This window comes from Polypterus senegalus, chromosome 11 (assembly GCF_016835505.1).
Source record: "Polypterus senegalus isolate Bchr_013 chromosome 11, ASM1683550v1, whole genome shotgun sequence".
Lineage (NCBI taxonomy): Eukaryota > Metazoa > Chordata > Cladistia > Polypteriformes > Polypteridae > Polypterus > Polypterus senegalus.
In genome coordinates, this window is record NC_053164.1 from 62,937,448 (window position 1) to 62,956,188 (window position 18,741).

An 18,741-nucleotide genomic window follows, 5' to 3' on the forward strand; every position below is an offset into this window, starting at 1 on the left:
AGTTGACGAACAGATGGCGGACATTCTCCTTCAGGATTTTTGGTAAACAGTAGAATTCATGGTTTCATCTATCACAGCAAGCCTTCCAGGTCCTGAAGCAGCAAAACAACCCCAGACCATCACACTACCACCACCATATTTTACTGTTGGTATGATGTTCTTTTCTGAAATGCTGTGTTCCTTTTACGCCAGATGTAACGGGACATTTGCCTTCCAAAATGTTCAACTTTTGTCTCATCAGTCCACAAGGTATTTTCCCAAAAGTCTTGGCAATCATTGAGATGTTTCTTAGCAAAATTGAGATGAGCCCTAATGTTCTTTTTGCTTAACAGTGGTTTGCGTCTTGGAAATCTGCCATGCTGGCCGTTTTTGCCCAGTCTCTTTCTTATGGTGGAGTCGTGAACACTGACCTTAATTGAGGCAAGTGAGGCCTGCAGTTCTTTAGACGTTGTCCTGGGGTCTTTTGTGACCTCTTGGATGAGTCGTCTCTGCGCTCTTGGGGTAATTTTGGTCGGCCGGCCACTCCTGGGAAGGTTCACCACTGTTCCATGTTTTTGCCATTTGTGGATAATGGCTCTCACTGTGGTTCGCTGGAGTCCCAAATCTTTAGAAATGGCTTTTTAACGTTTACCAGACTGATAGATCTCAATTACTTCTGTTCTCATTTGTTCCTGAATTTCTTTGGATCTTGGCATGATGTCTAGCTTTTGAGGTGCTTTTGGTCTACTTCTCTGTGTCAGGCAGCTCCTATTTAAGTGATTTCTTGATTGAAACAGGTGTGGCAATAATCAGGCCTGGTGGTGGCTACGGAAATTGAACTCAGGTGTGATACACCACAGTTAGGTTATTTTTTAACAAGGGGGCAAATACTTTTTCACACAGGGCCATGTTGGTTTGGATTTTTTCTCTCCCTAAATAATATAAACCATAATTTAAAAACTGCATTTTGTGTTTCCTTGTGTTATATTTGACTAATGGTTAAATGTGTTTGATGATCAGAAACATTTTGTGCGATAAACATGCAAAAGAATAAGAAATCAGGAAGGGGGAAAATAGTTTTTCACACCACTGTATATGTACTTCAATTTCTGCATAGATCAACATGGCAATCAGTGAAAACAATGGTGCAAGCCAATTTCCTCTGCATAACAAATAGTGTAAACACATTTACTTTGAGTCCTTGATTAGAAACCAATTTTCCAAGGAAGCAGACAGTTCTGTATCCCCACATTGTATGTAGATGAGATACTAAATCAAAGCAGTCTGACTATTCGAAGCAGGTGACTCTTTAGCAAGACAGGTAAATATTTATGTCCTGTAGATAGCCATGAGCAATAACCTGTAGCAGAATTTTCCAGAAATTCCGCCTTTTCTTTAAAACACTGGTTTATTGCCCATTACACTAAGCAACACACCGAAGTGTTATTTTCTTTATAATACTGAGATCTAGCCCATTACAATCACATAGTATTGATAGGGGATTTTAATGTACACATTGATGTGGAAACTGACACTTTTATCAAATGTTTTACTTATTTGTAAAATTCACTAGGATTTTCTCAGAATGTCAAAGGTCCAACTCATAATAATAGCCACACAGATTTAATTCTAAACATGGAAAACAATTTAGATCAGCTAACATCACATTATAATGTGACATTGAGAGATGCTCTGAAGACAGTGGCTCCTCTTAAAACAAAAGTGATCAAAACACATAGAAACTCTCCTGGGGCCTCATGTATAAACAGTGCATATGCACAAAAATGTTGTGTACTCCTGTTTCCATGCTCAAATTGTGATGTATAAAACCTAAACTTGGAGTAAAGCCACACTTATTTTCACAGTAGCTCAAACCCTGGCTTATGCAAGTTCTCCGCTTGGTTAAACAAACTGGCGGCCCCCAGTGTCAAAGCAGTGCCACTGCTCCTGTGTGGTTTCCCTTTCTTTTTTAGATCCACATCCCTGACACGGCTTTATTAATATATACTGAGATTAAATGCATGTTGTTTATTAGTTTAATGCATCTGATTGTAATTAACCTGTAACAATACAATGGTCCAAAGAATGGTCAAACTATTCTAAATACCATGGCTGCTTTAGCGTTGTTACTCTCAATGCACCTTCTTCTATTTTCAGCTGCTCCCGTTAGGGGTTGCCTTTGCACATCATCTTTTTCAATATTACTTTCACTGCACCACTCAGAGTATTTATATCACTGTATCTGAGTGTGGAATCACAGCTGTCAAGCAGCTGATTATAAAGAGAATTATCAGGATGCAGCATCAAGCGCATTCTGCCTCAGCCATACTGTCTATTCAACTGCTCTCATACAACAAACGGTTCAGAGCCTTTCCTGTACGTACCTCGCAGTTCAGAAACAGTTTCATCCCAAGAACTATAAATGCACTCAATCAGTCCTTCAAGTGCTCCTTGCAGAACTATTTGTAGTTATAAGTACAATCACCTCACTGTAAACTTGCAATACAGTTTTAATATTAGACAACCTGAGCCATTTTATAAAGCACATATTTACATATGATGACATCATTTTTAAGATGAAATGCAGCAAAATATGCTTATTATATTATACAGATAAAACTTTAACTTCATTTAAATAATCTATATTGTTAATAATTAAACATGTGAGGACACGGTGTCGCAGCACTAGCTAGTTCAGTGATTGTGCCTGCCTCGCTCTTTTTTCTTGCAGGTGCTGGCGCGACACTGGAAGGATAGATGGACAGAATCATTTAACATGTACAGTAATCCCTCCTCGATCGCGGGGGTTGCGTTCCAGACCCCAGCGATAGGTGAAAATCCGCAAAGTAGAAACCATATGTTTGTATGGTTATTTTTATATATTTTAAGCCCTTATAAACTCTCCCACCCTGTTAACATTTTTAGAGCCCTCTAGACATGAAATAACACCCGTTTAGTCAAACATTTAAACTGTGCTCCATTACAAGACAGAGATGATAGTTCTCTTTCTCACAATTAAAAGAATGCAAACATATCTTATCTTCAAAGGAGCTCCGTCAGGAGCAGAGAATGTCAGAGAGAGAGAGAGAGCGCGAGAGTAAAGCAAACAATCAAAAAATCAATACGTGCTTTTAAGTATACAGAAGCACCGCGATAAAGCAGCATTTTGTAGAGGAGCGTCCGTGTCCTCTGTGCAAACAGCCCCTCTGTTCACACCCCCTCCGTCAGGCAGAGAGAGTGAGAAAGATAGAGAGAAGCAAACAATCAAGCACCGCGCGGGAAGCATATCTTATATCATTGAGGAGTTTTAGTTAATATGTAATACATACTCTGATTGGGTAGCTTCTAAGCCATCCGCCAATAGCGTCCCTTGTATGAAATCAACTGGGCTAACAAACTGAGGAAGCATGTACCATAAATTAAAAGACCCATTGTCCGCTGAAAGCAGCAAACCAGCTAAAAATCCGTGATATATATTTAGATGTGCTTACATTTGAAATCCGCGATAGAGTGAAGCTGCGAAAGTCGAAGCGATATAGTGAGGGATTACTGTACTACAAAGATATTTCAATGTTGCTTAAAAATTTTGAAGAATCTGCGTTCTAAGCTTACAGATAGCTTAACGCCTATTATAGAGCTGATTGTATGGCGATTGGGTATTTGGAGAAAGAAAGGGAAGGACAGGAATTGGGTGTTAGTACGTTTGAAAGAGACAGTACTGCTACAATAACTTATTTAACTGAAGGTCATGCACGGCACAGTATCTTGTGGGAGGTAGGAACAATCTCTGGACAGGCCATCAGCTCACAATCACTGCACCACCGTGTTCCCATGTTTAATAACATGTTTTAACTCCTATCATCATGAAAATGATATCAAGTATACATCTTAGTATTTAAATTATTCACAGAGATGTAATATCATGAATGTAATGGATTCTGTGTCCTGTCGAAGGGAGAAAGTCCATTTAAGAAGCACATAGTGATTCACACACATAGAGCACACAGAAGATCTAATACAAAACAAAGCATTTATCGTGTTACTTTAGTTACGATGGCATTTGAGGAACTAGTAAATTAAACGATTTTAAGATGAAGTTTATGATGTTCTACTGTAATAACAAAATAAGTGGAAATTTCGAGATTAAAGTTGACATTTCAAGCTTTTTTCCCACTGTGTGCCTATTTTTTTTCTTTTCTCTGTACCCTAATAAGTTTTCATATGACACTCAGACGATGGGCTACAACTCGCCTTTTCACAGCAACTTCTTTTTTATTTCGGACTCTCTATGTTACTTGATCAACTTCCTTTTGTTGCTTATACCACTGTTTAAACCAACAAATAGTATGTTTTCCTCCACTTGGTATTCGCTGAAATTCTTTGATTTCCCCCTGTGCTTTTACCATTGTCTCTTTACAGAACGCTGAGCTTAAGGGCTATTTATATTGGTTTGCATATTGAAAGAGGCATAATTCTGTGAGGAGATGGGGCGGGACAGAAGGTGCACGTAGAAGTTGTCAAATGCACAGATTTATGCATCTGGATTTTTTTTGTGCGTACGCACATTTTCGCTTTTGTCCTTATGCCATGATTTGGTGTGAATTCCACACACGGCATTATGCAGGAGGCCCCAGGACTCTAAACAAATCCAAATCATATTATGTGATATCATCTACTGTTAAATTCTTATCTGTACTTGTAATATTTTTATTTTACTATTATATTCTGTTTAGGATATCTTTTGTTTTGTTAACCCTAACCGTAATTGTATTGACCCCTTCTTTTTCACACCCACTGCACGCCCAACCTACCTGGAAAGGGGTTTCTCTTTGAACTGCCTTTCCCAAGGTTTCTTCTATTTCTTCCTTACAAGGGTTTTTTCAGAGTTTTCCTTGTCTTCTTCTTCAAGGCTGGGGGACTGTCAAAAGGCAGGGCCTGTTAAAGCCCATTGTGGCACATCTTGTGTGATTTTGGGCTATACAAATATAAATTGTATTGCTAAGTAATATTAAGATGAAAATCAAACATAGTTAAAGGTTACCAGCAGATAATCAAGATGGCCACAAACTGTGGTAGAAATTTAACATCTTATTAAAGAAACAAACATCCCCTAACAGAACAAATCAGTTATCAGGCTGGAGAAATGTTCTTCATGGTATCTTTTAATTACTCCACGGCAAATTGTCTTAGAGGGCTCATTCTTCAAAAGCAGTCTGTTACAGCCTGGTTAGAATAATCAGAGAAACAAAGAATAGAGCTTAATTTTATTAACTACTGAATTTAAATACAGTGTCAAGCAATGCATACATTTACTTTGGTTGGTTCATTGGTTTACACCCAAATGACTTCTATAAAGTAAAAGTCTTTTATATTATTTTCTGGTTCTTTTTATATCTTTGTAGCTGATCCACCACCCTTGAAATTTATGTACATATCACAACTGTCCATTCTGGTTATTTTATAGGATATCTGATGATTTCTTAGTCATCTCTTAGTCATCTTTCAGTACATTTTGTTCTTCACTTGTCCTTTACCTGATTTCCTGATGAGCCTGCAAAGGTTTCTGACATTTATTAATCCTTTATGCTATTTCTTTAAGATGAAAGCTATGATACCCTAAAGTATTCTTGTACACAATAGTCCGAGGGTCTTTGCCGCCTTTGTTTCTGATGGTTTAGGTGTATTTGAATTACTGCTCTCCACTGACTGCGTCTTTTCAATCCAACATTTAATTGCTTTGGAATGCCTTTGGGGCAACTATAAATATTCTTGTATATGAACATATCGTTACTAAATATGGTATAATTAAAATAAATATTAAAACAACAATTAAAGAGTCATATCTGTATAGTATACAGGTTTGTGCATGTATCCTGTGTGAAAAGAACAGACTCGACACATGTAAAAAGGTTTGGGGCAGTGGCCCGTATAATATTCTTGGCTGCAAATGTTTTTTTGAATAAAAGAGAGCTGTTGATAATTATTAGTCCAAGATAGAACGTCCGAGGGTTGGGAATGATGGCGGCTTTAAGTGATCAGACCGGAAGTGATGTAGGGTAACTGGAAGTGATGTCCTTTGACATCACTCTGTGCGCCGGAACCGGAAGTGGAGTTCTTCCGGGCACCGGAACCGAAAAAGTTGTCACTGACTCAGATAGGTTTTCCCACAGCTGGTCTGTAGAGATAACAGGAGAAGGTTTAGTGCACCCCACCCCAGGCCCAGCGTGAAATTACCTTTACTTGGTCCACACAACATCCCCCTACTCGCACGTGTGTGACACCCTGTTTCAAAATAACTAAAATATAAAAGAGGCAATGTATATACAAATGAACACATCCATAACACTACAATGCTGATCTTTGTGATATTCAGTTATGTTAGAGTTAGAAAAGAATTTATTGCAAAAAGCAATGTAGCGATCATTTGATATTAACACCAAATGAGTAACAATAGTCACACTGAACAAGTTATAAGTGCCACATACACATAACAGTGAATCACCCCAAAATACCAGCAGGTTTCAATTTCTCCAATCAAAGTATTGGGCATCCCAAACAAACCCAGCAAGATATCAACAGCTGCAAGTGAAAGGAACAGAAAATTAGTCAGCGTGTGGAGCTGCAAGAAATGAGAGACAGAAATGACGACAAAAAGATTTCCACAGATAGTGACTGAAATTAAAAGAACAGAGAAAATATAAAGAAATCCGATGGATTTACCCAGCAGTTCTGAACCTGCACTACACTAAGAACTACTGGGTGATAAAAGAGAGAGCAGCAGGAAAAAATGTTAACAGTGATATGTGATAAGCTCACAGAACAAAAAGACAAAGAAGCAGTTACAAGTCAAGAAATGGCTCCAGGTAAGGCTGGATTAAGACCCCCACAAGCCCTGTGATGTAATGAATAGCGCTTCTTAACAGAAAATTGATCTCACTTTTAAGAGTTCATTTCAGTGAGTGGACACCCCGTCGTTTCATCTAGCGAGTGAGTGGGCGAGTGGGCATGTGGGTGTGATGTTGGGGGGGGTCATTTCATTATTGGATGGTATGGCTTGGCCCCCTCGGTGATTCTGCTGTGCTGATAACTGAACGTTTCATTGATCTTTGGTGGGGTGGGTTATGCTCGCTTGGTGAATTTTGCCAAGTGTGAGCTTCACAGTTACAATTAAAAGTGTGATGAGGGCCCCCAGGTGTGTACCCAGAATGCTCTGCTGGTTCCAGGGCTTCAATTTCACTGTGGTGTTGGATGAAGAAGAACTAAAGTGTACATAGATAGATAGATAGATAGATAGATAGATAGATAGATAGATAGATAGATAGATAGATTTTATTAATCCCAAGGGGAAATTCACATACTCCAGCAGCAGCATACTGATAAAGAACAATATTAAATTAAAGAGTAATAACAATGTAGGTATAACAGACAATAACTTTGTATAATATTAACGTTTACCCCCTCGGGTGGAATTGAATAGTCGCATAGTGTCGGGGAGGAACAATCTCCTCAGTCTGTCGGCAGAGCAGGACAGTGACAGCAGTTTGTCGCTGAAGCTGCTCCTCTGCCTGGAGATAATCCTGTTCAGTGGAGTCAGTAGATTCTCCATGATTGACAGGAGGCTGCTCAGTGCCCATCACTCTGACACAGATGTCAAACTGTTCAGCTCTGTGCCTACAATACAGCCTGCCTTCCTCACCAGTTTGTCCAGGCGTGAGGAGTCCTTCTTTTTTATGCTGCCTCCCCAGCACACCACCGCGTAGAAGAGGGCGCTCACTACAACCGTCTGATAGAACATCTGCAGCATCTTATTGTAGATGTTGAAGGATGCCAGCCTTCTTAGGAAGTATAGTCAGCTCTGACCTATCTTACACAGAGCATCAGTATTGGCAGTCCAGTCCAATTTATCATCCAGCTGCACTCCCAGTATTTATAGGTCTGCACCCTCTGCACAGTCACCTCTGATGATCACGGGGTCCATGAGGGGCTTGGGCCTCCTAAAATCCACCACCAGCTCTTTGGTTTTGCTGGTGTTCAGTTGTAGGTGGTTTGAGTCGCACCATTTAACAAAGTCCTTGATTAGGTTCCGATACTCCTCCTCCTGCGAACTCCTGATGCAGCCCTTGATAGCAGTGTCGTCAGCAAACTTTTGCACGTGGCAGGACTCTGAGTTGTATTCGAAGTCTGATATATGTTGGCTGAACAGGACCGGAGAAAATACAGTCCCCTGCGGCGCTCCTGTGCTGCTGACCACAATGTCAGAACTGCAGTTCCTAAGATGCATATACTGAGGTCTGTCTATAAGATAGTCCACGATCCACCGATGCCACCAGGTATGAATCTACTCCCATCTCTGTCAGCTTGTCCCTAAGAAGCAGAGGCTGGATGGTGTTGAAGGAACTACAGAAGTCCAGAAACATAATTCTTACAGCACCACTGCCTCTGTCCAAGTGGGATAGGGATCAGTGTAGCATATAGATGATGGCATCCTCTGCTCCCACCTTCTCCTGGTATGCGAACTGCAGAAGGTCGAGGGCGTGGCAGACCTATGGCCTCAGGTGGTGAAGCAGCAGCCACTCCATGGTCTTCATCACATGTGGCATTAGAGCGACAGGCCAAAAGTTGTTCAGCTCACTAGGACGTGATACCTTTGGGACTGGGGTGATGCAAGATGTTTTCCAAAGCCTCGGGACTCTCACCTGCTCCAGGCTCAGCTTGAAGATGCACTGCTGAGGACTCCCCATTTATAGCCAGTTTTCTGTAAATATGGCTAAAGTTTAACTTGGTCACAAGTGTCAGGCGAGAATGCGACGCCGTTCTGCATTTACTGTCTGTCAGCCCAATTCACTCTATAGGATTGTCCTTAAGGCAAAAATGTCTCCATATACCCTAATGGGTATGTGGGGACATCTCAATACAGGAAATGTTATTTTATGATAAAAAGCTGACTTGAAAATTGTGTTCTTAAAAAAGCAGATTCAGAGTCGGTGTCATTAAAATATTTCAAATTATTTTACTAGTTTCTTATTCAAGTGGCAATAGCATAATGTTTGATTTTTTAGTGTTGGCCATATTTATTTTTCATGTAAGTTAATATATTTAATAAGCAAACACATGGTCAGTCGATCTTATCGTTCACGGTGATCAGATTATTCCACACGTGAAATTCAGGGTCTTATTAACTGTATGTTTTTCGTAAAATAAAATCAAATCTTGTAAATTGTAGATTTGCTCCTTTTTATTCCATATCAAACCACACTATTGTACACACATTAAAATATCATTTATTAGAAAACTGTAGGGATGAATTAGAAAAATGAAAAGACACACACAATGCACAAAAGCCATCTTGTGCATCTTGTCCATTACCCAAGAGAATAAATAAAAAGAAGATAAAGAAATGTCACCTTTAGTTGGACCTCCTAACAGTTCAGCACGTAACAATTTAAGAGCAGAAACATTGGTGGTACTTTGGAACATTTCTATTATTGTGGGTGGGTTGAAAACCCCTGATCTAGACAGTCTCAAGGTCCACATCACGTTCAGAGATGCAGTCACAAGATCTCGGGTTCTGTGCCCACAGTATAAGGACGTTATCATTATACGAGTGGCACATCAGTAGCATTGGCACCAAACCGCATCAACACACATTCAGTAACTAACACACAGAAAACAGTTGTGCACAGCTAATAAAAGGGCCATTCTGTGCAGAACATGTGCCTTCCAGGGTCCTGCCAGTATGCAGTGCTGGTGGTGCCAGTGTTTGCAATGGCAGTAGTGCCAGGAGCAGCCTGCTTAAAGGGCAGAACCCCAGGGAGATAACAGGAGTTGTATGTCGGAGCCGATGGACTGGTCAGAATAACTGCTGTGCCACTGGAGGGACTTAAGAGACACTGTGTACAGCAGAGTGGTCTTGGAGTAGTCCAAAGACTCGGGGGCTTGTGAAACAAAGCACCTCACAATCCTCCTCAGAACTGGAAGGACAGCCGCACCACTGCTTCTCACATAAACATGTGAAAGTGTTGGGGTTTCATCTTGACCTTCCCACAGGTCTCTTTGGAGGGGTCCTCAGACATTGTGCAGTTGATAGGTGACACAGGACCAGAGTGGCCTCAGTATGTGTGAGCTGTCACCCACAATTTGTGTAAATCACATAAACTAATATGTGTCATTGGTGGAGGAGCAGATGCCAGCCCTACCACTGTAAGAATTTAAAGGGGTCTGCAGGTCAAGAGTGATGCACAGCAGATTTGATATAAAGGGTCTGGGCAGAAGCAACCCTTCATGGCCACTCAGGTGTTCAAAGCAATGACAGGTGAGTAACACAGATGACACAGAAACACTTGTCCCTTCACTAAACATTGCATGTGAACGACAATGTCGGAGGGCTTCCTAATCATAAGCTTAGTATTTATAAACCCACTGTGACTCTAACAAGCGATCACACAAAAGATACTACTCAATACTACTGGTCTGAAATGTGTTTCTTATATAGTATGTGTATACAGCGCTCGAAAGGCTCCAACTTTACAAAATACAAATAAAGCTTGTTTTAAAAGGGATAAAAAATAAGGTCCTGCCACAGGGAAACTCCAGGTGTAACAATCCCCAAAATCACAAAAAGTGGGTTTGATGGGCTTCACAGAAAAAGCTTTAAATGTGACCTGCCCAAAATAAACCACAAACTGGGGCCCACGGTGGGATGCTCTTGCTGACTGCCTACATTGGGCACCACAGGTGGTCACAGTTTTAAGCCCAAACGTCTCCCTCCCACATTGGCCCAGTATTGCGTGTTTGCTGGACACTGCAAGCCTGAGCTGCTTCTGACAGACAAATATAATGAAGGCATCTGAGATTTGATGAACTCATTAGTGAGTAAGAACTGAAATGAACAAACAAACATCCTGAGAGAATTTGTGAAGCAAACACAGCAGAAAGTTGCCTCATGTGAATTACGTCAGCAGAGAGAATATGGCAGTCGCAGGGCCTCAGTGTATAAACATCTCAGTGTGCAGGCAGGACGGCTCAGTCATCAGGGACAGACATGGACCTGAATCAGCTGAAACGTGCCGCTGCTTTCCTGGCAGTAATGCATCTTGTCACCTTTTAAAAGTGATTTATAACACTGAGGTTTATGTATTTTTTTATATTTTCACGTTTCTTTTAACTTTATTGACAGTTTGTGGAAATCTTCTTGTCATCATTTCTATTTCTCATTTTGTTCAGCTGCACACGCCGACTAATCTTCTGATATTTTCACTCGCAGCCACTGATCTCTTGGTGGGTTTCTTTGTGATGCCCATCACTTTGAATCTCGTGATTGACAGCTGCTGGTACTTTGGAGTTATTTATTGTTATTTGTATGTCACACTTGCCAATTTTCTCAGTGTAGTTGTGATCTATAATGTGGTTTTAATATCCATTGATCGCTACATTGCTGTCTGCCATCCTTTCTTTTACAGCTCGAAAATAACTTTGAGTGTTGCGAGGCTCAGCATTGCTGTAGTGTGGCTGTTTGCACTTTTCATTACATTGATACAGTTGTGCCTCTCTACTTTTGAAACAGAGCTATGTGAACCAACGTGTGCACTCTATTCTTCTAAAAAAATGGTCAATTGTATAATAGTCATAAGTTTTGTTATACCTTACTCACTAATGATCGTTTTTTATATCAGAATATTTGTAGTTGCAAGAAGCCATTCAAGAGCCATCAACTGTATGATAGAAAAGAGAGAAACTGTGGAGGTGAGTGACAGAAAAATATCAAAACCGTCTGAAAGAAAAGCCGCAAAAACATTAGGAGTAGTCGTGGGGGCTTTTATTATCTGCTGGCTGCCTCTTGATCTCTTCTCTTTGAGTGCAGATTTTAGTAAACCGATCATGCGTGTCATCAGGAATGCCTTTGTGTTGTTAACTGAAGTCAACTTTGGACTTAATCCAATTCTTTATGCCTTTTTCTATCCCTGGTTCCGAAAAGCACTTAAAATAATCTTCACATTAAAAATATTTAGGACAGCTTCTTCAGTGCTCAATTTACTGTAAATCTAAAAACGTGAAGAAAATAAACAACATAAAAATAAGTTTCTGTGCTGAGATATTTAGAATTTGGTGTGCTCTGTGGCTCCGCTCCTGTTCATATTAGCAGTGTGATTCTTCAGCATATTTATTAACAATAGAAATGCTTTATTTCTCAGAACATTTTCCACCGCCTCGCCGTTTAAATCCCATATAATGATTTGTTGTTTTTCTCGGCTTTTGGAAACACAGAGTAAAGTGTCACTGTGGTTTGAACTGGGGGTACTTGTGATTTTGTGCTTTGGGATTTGCAGACCTGCTTGGTCCCGTCTTGTTCATTTTAGTCTCATGTTGGGTTTAATCTCGCAGTTTCATTTCTGTTTGAATTTGGGCAGCACTTTGGTGCAGCTGCTGGCTGCTTTTAAATGTGTTTTATTAATGAATGTGATTTGATTTTCATTTGGTCGTTTTTGTTAAAATTATACTCAATTAGTGTAGAGTATGGACTGCTTATGAATATTGATTATTTCACCAGAATGACTTTCATTATTACAATCTGTAATAAACTAATATAATACTTCAACACTTCTTGGTGATTTCTTTCATGTTGTAGAATAAAAGATTTTTTTTTGGAACAAAAAACAGATAAATAATTTAAGTGATGTGTTGAATTTTACCCAACATTTGGAAATGTAAAAATCTTTTAATATCTGCAGTTACAATTTTCACAAAGTTGATTTCAAAACTAAAAATTCCACAGCAATATTCAGATGATGGCTGAAATTCTGTTCAGTGACACAGCTTTGGCCAGGCCAGTGGGGATTTCTGCAATTAACAAATTTTATAATTTACTTGTTCTTTTATTATTTTATTTGTGTATTGAAAATAACTTTTAATTTTAATGTTGCCGCTGTTTCCTCTTTCTGCACTTTAATCTGCACTCCTCCTCAATAAGGCAGCAGATGACAGACGAGTGCAGACGGAGCAGTCGGCCTTCACTCCTCACACTGCTGGTCACTAAATGACACTGAGGTGACTGTGAGGAACTGAAATGGACGACTGAGAAGGTCAAATGAGGTTTGATGTCCACAATTAAACGTAGGATTTGCTGCTTTAGACTGACATTTGTTAATATTTGTGAAGTCTCATTAGCCGCAGCTGCTCACCTCATAGAGAACACAATTAATACTTCAGAGAACAGCATTGTGCTCAATTCTATAAAACAGAGAAACTTAAACCTTTAATAAAAGAATCACATTTGAATCTAAAGAACTCTCTGCCATTACTGTTTAAAAATATTTTAATAACAGTTTAAAAGGTTTTCCTTGTTTTTAAAACCACCCTTGAATGATTTTGAATCATCTTTATAATCCTCAGTGCTGTCCCATCTCATACTGTTTCGTCACTAAATTATTTTTGCCCAAATTTAGTAGACAATATTCATGGAGACTATTGCCTTTGCTTTCCACAGCAGCCTGATAAATGTCTGTAGCTCTCGTGTTCTTTTAGTGGCCTATGATGGACGAGCCCCCAGTGCTTTTCTGGAGGTTTTGGCCTCTGGATTGTCCACTACATGTCTGCTTCATCCCTTCTTAAAGGACCTGAGGAGACAAAATGGTCCTCTGCAGTGATGAAAACCGCAAGAAATTGAAATATTTGTGAAATAACACAAAATGTTTCTGTAAAGTAGAACATTATTTCATGAAAACACGAGTTTATTTATTTCTTCGTGTGAGGTATGAGTCCACCAGTAAACATGACCCATTATTTGTGTTTTAATGTACCGTATTATGGTCTGCACTGTAGAAGACAATTCCTGACGGACGATCAGCTCCTTTATTTCTGCTCTGCTATACTTGATTCACTTTAAGAGTTGCCCCCTCATTTCAGGCCACAAGTGACACTTTGAAGACAGAGGATGGCCGCTGAGTGACAGAATTGAATTGGCCTTCTTTACCACTTGTTTGTGATGGTGCTCAGTGAGAGAAGGCTGCTGCAGACCTCCACCTTCATTGTTCATTTTAATGTTGTTTTTTGTACTAAGATTTACTAAACCACATTCATCATCCATCTTCTAAACCTGCTTCTCCAGAGCAGGGTCACATGCAGGGGCCAAGCTCTGGGGGCTCCATTTAGAAGCCAGTCTCCCACCCTTAAACCCTTTAAATTGATTTCTGTTAATCACCAGTTGGTCAATAATTTAAGGTGCTCACCTCCGAGGGGTCCACTCCCACCCAAGCTTACATTGATTGCCAATGTGTACACCAACCCTGGAACTCGCCTCTGGTCAACAAAAACATTTACATTTTAAACGTACTTATGGTTTGAGAGCCCTGTTGTTTTTAGCAAGCTTTTCATTTTCTGAAAGTGCTGCTGCTCACAGGGTGCCTGGACCCAATCTCAGGAGGCATCGGGCACATGGCAGGAACATGCCACTCCATCGCAGGGTGAACACACTCACACTATGGCAAGTTTAACGTCACCAGTCCACCTGATCTGCACGTCTTTGGGAGGACACTGGAACACCCTGATGAAACTCACATGGCCGTGGAGAGAATGTGCAAACTCCATGAAGGCTGGACCCGAGATTTGAACCTTGGTCTCCTTGTAGTGAGGCAGCAGTATTACCACTACCCCACTGTGCCACCTGATGAGGCAAATGTGACAGCTGATGTAATAAAGACTTACAAGAAGTGCCATCATATTTTTTTTCTTTTTTAAAACACTTCAGTCCCCTTAGTAAGAACATCTGCTTTTGCTCCTTGTTACAGATTTATTTATCATTCTAATCAAAGGTAGGCCTATTATGGAGGACTCCTCTTAAGTATTTGTGGTGCTTGTTGATAGAGGAGGACCAAGGGAACATTTAAGAGGTCTCCTCCATGTCCTTGAGACATGAGTGTGACGTTAATTGTCAGCTCTCTGTTTGACCAGTGTGGGTGTTTGTGTCATTTGTCTTAATGGTGAAGTTGCAGTCCATCAAAATGGTTTTCGTGCCGTGTGCCTAGTGCTGCTGAGATCGGCGCCACACCCCTGCACTGGGCTAAGCGTACACTGATAGTCTGTCCAGGGATGTCTCTGACTTTGTGCACAGACCGACTGAGACAGTGAAAGGCTATTTATGTTTAGTGTTTGTATTTTTAGTTGGTTTTGATATAAAGTTATGAATTATTTTAAAATATTGTAATCTGTATTTGCAAGTTTTGACAGTGTAACAATTTACACTAATAAAGAAGGAATTAGATTAGATTAGATAAAACTTTATTAATCCCAGGGTGAAATTCAAATGCACACAGCAGTAGAAACAGAAACAATAAAATACAGACTCATAGGACAGATAAAATAGCCAATCAATCAATAAATCAGTCAATCAATAAAAATAACGGGGTGGTGGCGCTAAGATAAACACTGTTGATAAGATGGTGATTTATTTATTTTTTTGGTGGAGATTCCAAGGGCGCACCCAGCTTTGGTCCGACTCCCACACACTCACAAACAGAGACACGAATCAACGAATGAATAAATAATCTATCCTGCATCCGAACAGTTTCGGCACCCGGGTCCTCTCTGAAAACATATCGAAGGTAATTCGTTTATCTTGACTATCTATCTCTGCTCTTAACCCCTTCCGAAATGATATTGTTGTGCTAGGACATGATAAGTGTTTAATAGAATCTTCCGTTAAAGTGCACAACATTAACACTGTAATAAGCAAACTTAATGCACGTAGAAAATCTAGGCAATATGGCATAAACTCCAATAATCTAATTCAAATTACTATTTTAGAGGAACAATGTATTAAAACTATAAAAACAGATCACAGATTAAACAAAAAATACACACAGAGCGCTAATAAAAATAATTTAGTTCCTATTCCAATTACCAATAACGCACATAGTACTCATCTCTGCACCTCCGAAACATTAAATATGGAATATTTAATATGAAATATAAATGTTAGAGCTTTAACTAACAAAACGTTTTTTATCAACGATCTTATTAGTGATAAAAAAAAATTGATTTTATTGCACTAAGTGAAACGTGGCTTAGTTCAGACAGCGTGGCTGTTTTAATCGAATCTGTGCCTCCGGATTACAATTTTACTCGTGCAGACTGCCAAGGAAAAAGAGGCAGGGGCTTGGCAAACATTTACTCGAGCCGATTAAAATGTAAAGATGTCAGTTTTGGTAAGTTCAAGTCCTTTGAGTATCTTGCCGTTGTTATCCATGGAGATTCTCAAGTTCTAGTATTATCCGTGTATAGACCTCCAAAATACAACGCGTCTTTTTTTGAGGAATTCTCTGACTTAATGAAAATTTTAATTACTAACTATGACACACTCCTAATAGTTGGCGACTTTAATTTTCATATAGATAATCAGTGTGATCTAAAAGTAAAACAATTTATGAACCTCCTGGATTCTTTTGATTTGAGACGCTAGTAAATCAGCCTACACATAAAGCAGGTCATACGTTAGACTTAGTGATTACTAAAGGACTGAAAGTTGATATAAAGCAGATCATTGATATTCGTCTATCAGACCATTTTCTTCTACTTTTTAATATAGAAATAATGATAAAAAACACTCATGAGAAGCAAATTGTTAAAAAACGCTTCTTTGACCCGGCAGCAGCTTTAAAACTTACAAACATTCTAAGCAATTAGTCCGTTTATAGTGCCAACTATAATAGTGAGGATAATGTAAATAGTAAGGTGGAAAGATTTAATTCTAAAGTAAGAGCTGCTGTTGACATAGTTGCACCTGAAAAGACAGTTAAAAAATCTTCTAGCATTGTTATACCATGGAAGACCCAAAGAGTGTCTGATTTAAAGAGAACATGTCGTAGAGCTGAGCGTAAATGGAGGAAAACTAAACTTACTATCCACCATGAAATATTAAAAGTTAAAATAACAGAATACAATAACACTGTCCGTCTTGAGAGGCACTGCTATTTCTCTAAGATTATAAATAACAATGCTAGTAATCCCAGAGTCTTATTCTCTACAATTGATCGCTACTAAACCCAGGTAACTCAAAGGAATGCCTCCTAAGTACTTCCAGTAAAACCTGTGAAGCTATTGCTGTATTTTTCAATCAAAAAATTAATGATATTAGAAATAACATAGTATATCTCCCCAACACTAAGGATCCTCCTAAACCCCAGCATCCTGTTATAAACAAATTAAACTCTTTCACTAGGATAGATTTACCTGATTTACAAAAATAATATCTCAATTAAAACCTCCACCTGCGTCCTTGACCCAATACCAACAAGGTTTTTCAAAGAAGTATCAGGCGTGCTAATTGATAATGTTCTTGACATAGTAAATTCGTCACTAGATACGGGGGTCTTCCCAGACTGTCTTAAGACTGCTGTAGTTAAACCCCTACTTAAGAAACATAATCTTGACCCCTCGCTCTTTAAAATTTTAGACCCATCTCTAACCTGCCTTTCTTAAGTAAAGTTCTAGAGAAGGCAGTCATTATGCAGTTAAATGACCACCTCAATAAACATGCTATTCTTGATAAATTTCAGTCGGTTTTAGAACAAATCACAGCACAGAAACTGCACTCGTTAAAGTAGTAAATGATTTGCGTGTGAATGCAGACAGAGGCCATTTATCTGTTCTCATCCTCTTAGATCTGAGTGCTGCATTTGACACCATTGATCATAATATTCTTAGAAATCGCCTTAGTCAATGGGTGGGCCTCTCTGGCAGTGTCTTAAATTGGTTTGAATCCTACCTGACAGGGAGAAAATTTTTGTTAGTTGTGGTAATTACAACTCGAAGACACATGATATCCGATATGGTGTTCCACAAGGCTCTATCCTGGGTCCGCTGTTCTTCTCAATCTACATGCTTCCGTTAGGTCAGATTATCTCAGGGCACAGCGTGAGCTACCACAGCTATGCTGATGACACACAGCTGTACTTATCAATAGCACCTGATGACCCTGATTCTCTTGATTCACTAACACAATGTCTGACTTGTATCTCAGAATGGATGAATAGTAACTTTCTCATGTTAAATAAAGAGAAAACTGAAATCTTAGTGATTGGCAATAATGGATACAATGAGGCTATTAGAAATAAACTGGATACATTAGGATTAAAAGTCAAGACGGAGGTAAAAAGCTTAGGTGTAATTGTTGACTGTAATCTGAATTTTAAATCATATTAATCAGATCATTAGGACAGCATTTTTTCACTTAAGAAACATAAGTAAAGTTAGACCTCTTATATCACTGAAAGATGCTGAGAAATTAGTTCACGCTTTGTTTTCAGTCGACTAGATTACTGTAACGCACTCCTCTCAGGACTACCCAAAAAAGACATAAATCACTTGCAACTAGTGCAGAATGCAGCTGCTAGAATCCTAACTAGGAAAAGAAAATCCGAACACATTCTCCAGTTTTGATGTCACTACACTGGTTACCTGTGTCATTCAGGATTGACTTTAAAATTCTGCTTATGGTTTATAAAGCCTTAAATAATCTCGCCCCATCTTATATATCGGAATGTCTGACACCTTATATTCCAAATCGTAACCTCAGATCCTCAAATGAGTGTCTCCTTAGAATTCCAAGAACAAAACTTAAAAGAAGTGGTGAGGCGGCCTTCTGCTGCTATGCACCTAAAATCTGGAATAGCCTGCCAATAGGAATTCACCAGGCTGATACAGTAGAGCAGTTTAAAACACTGCTGAAAACACATTACTTTAACATGGCCTTTTTATAACTTCACTTTA

The 18,741-nt window shown here is 39.3% G+C and overlaps 1 protein-coding gene across 1 annotated transcript in view; it reads left to right on the forward strand.

Annotated features, from left to right (window-relative positions):
• LOC120538559 (secretory phospholipase A2 receptor-like) overlaps positions 1-13,622 on the forward strand; it is a 34,654-nt gene extending 21,032 nt beyond the window's left edge. Inside the window, exon 6 of the mRNA XM_039767955.1 lies at positions 13,501-13,622. Within this exon, the coding sequence (XP_039623889.1) occupies positions 13,501-13,622 (122 nt within the window). The remainder of the gene's footprint in view (positions 1-13,500) is intronic.
• Positions 13,623-18,741: the final 5,119 nt, after the last annotated feature.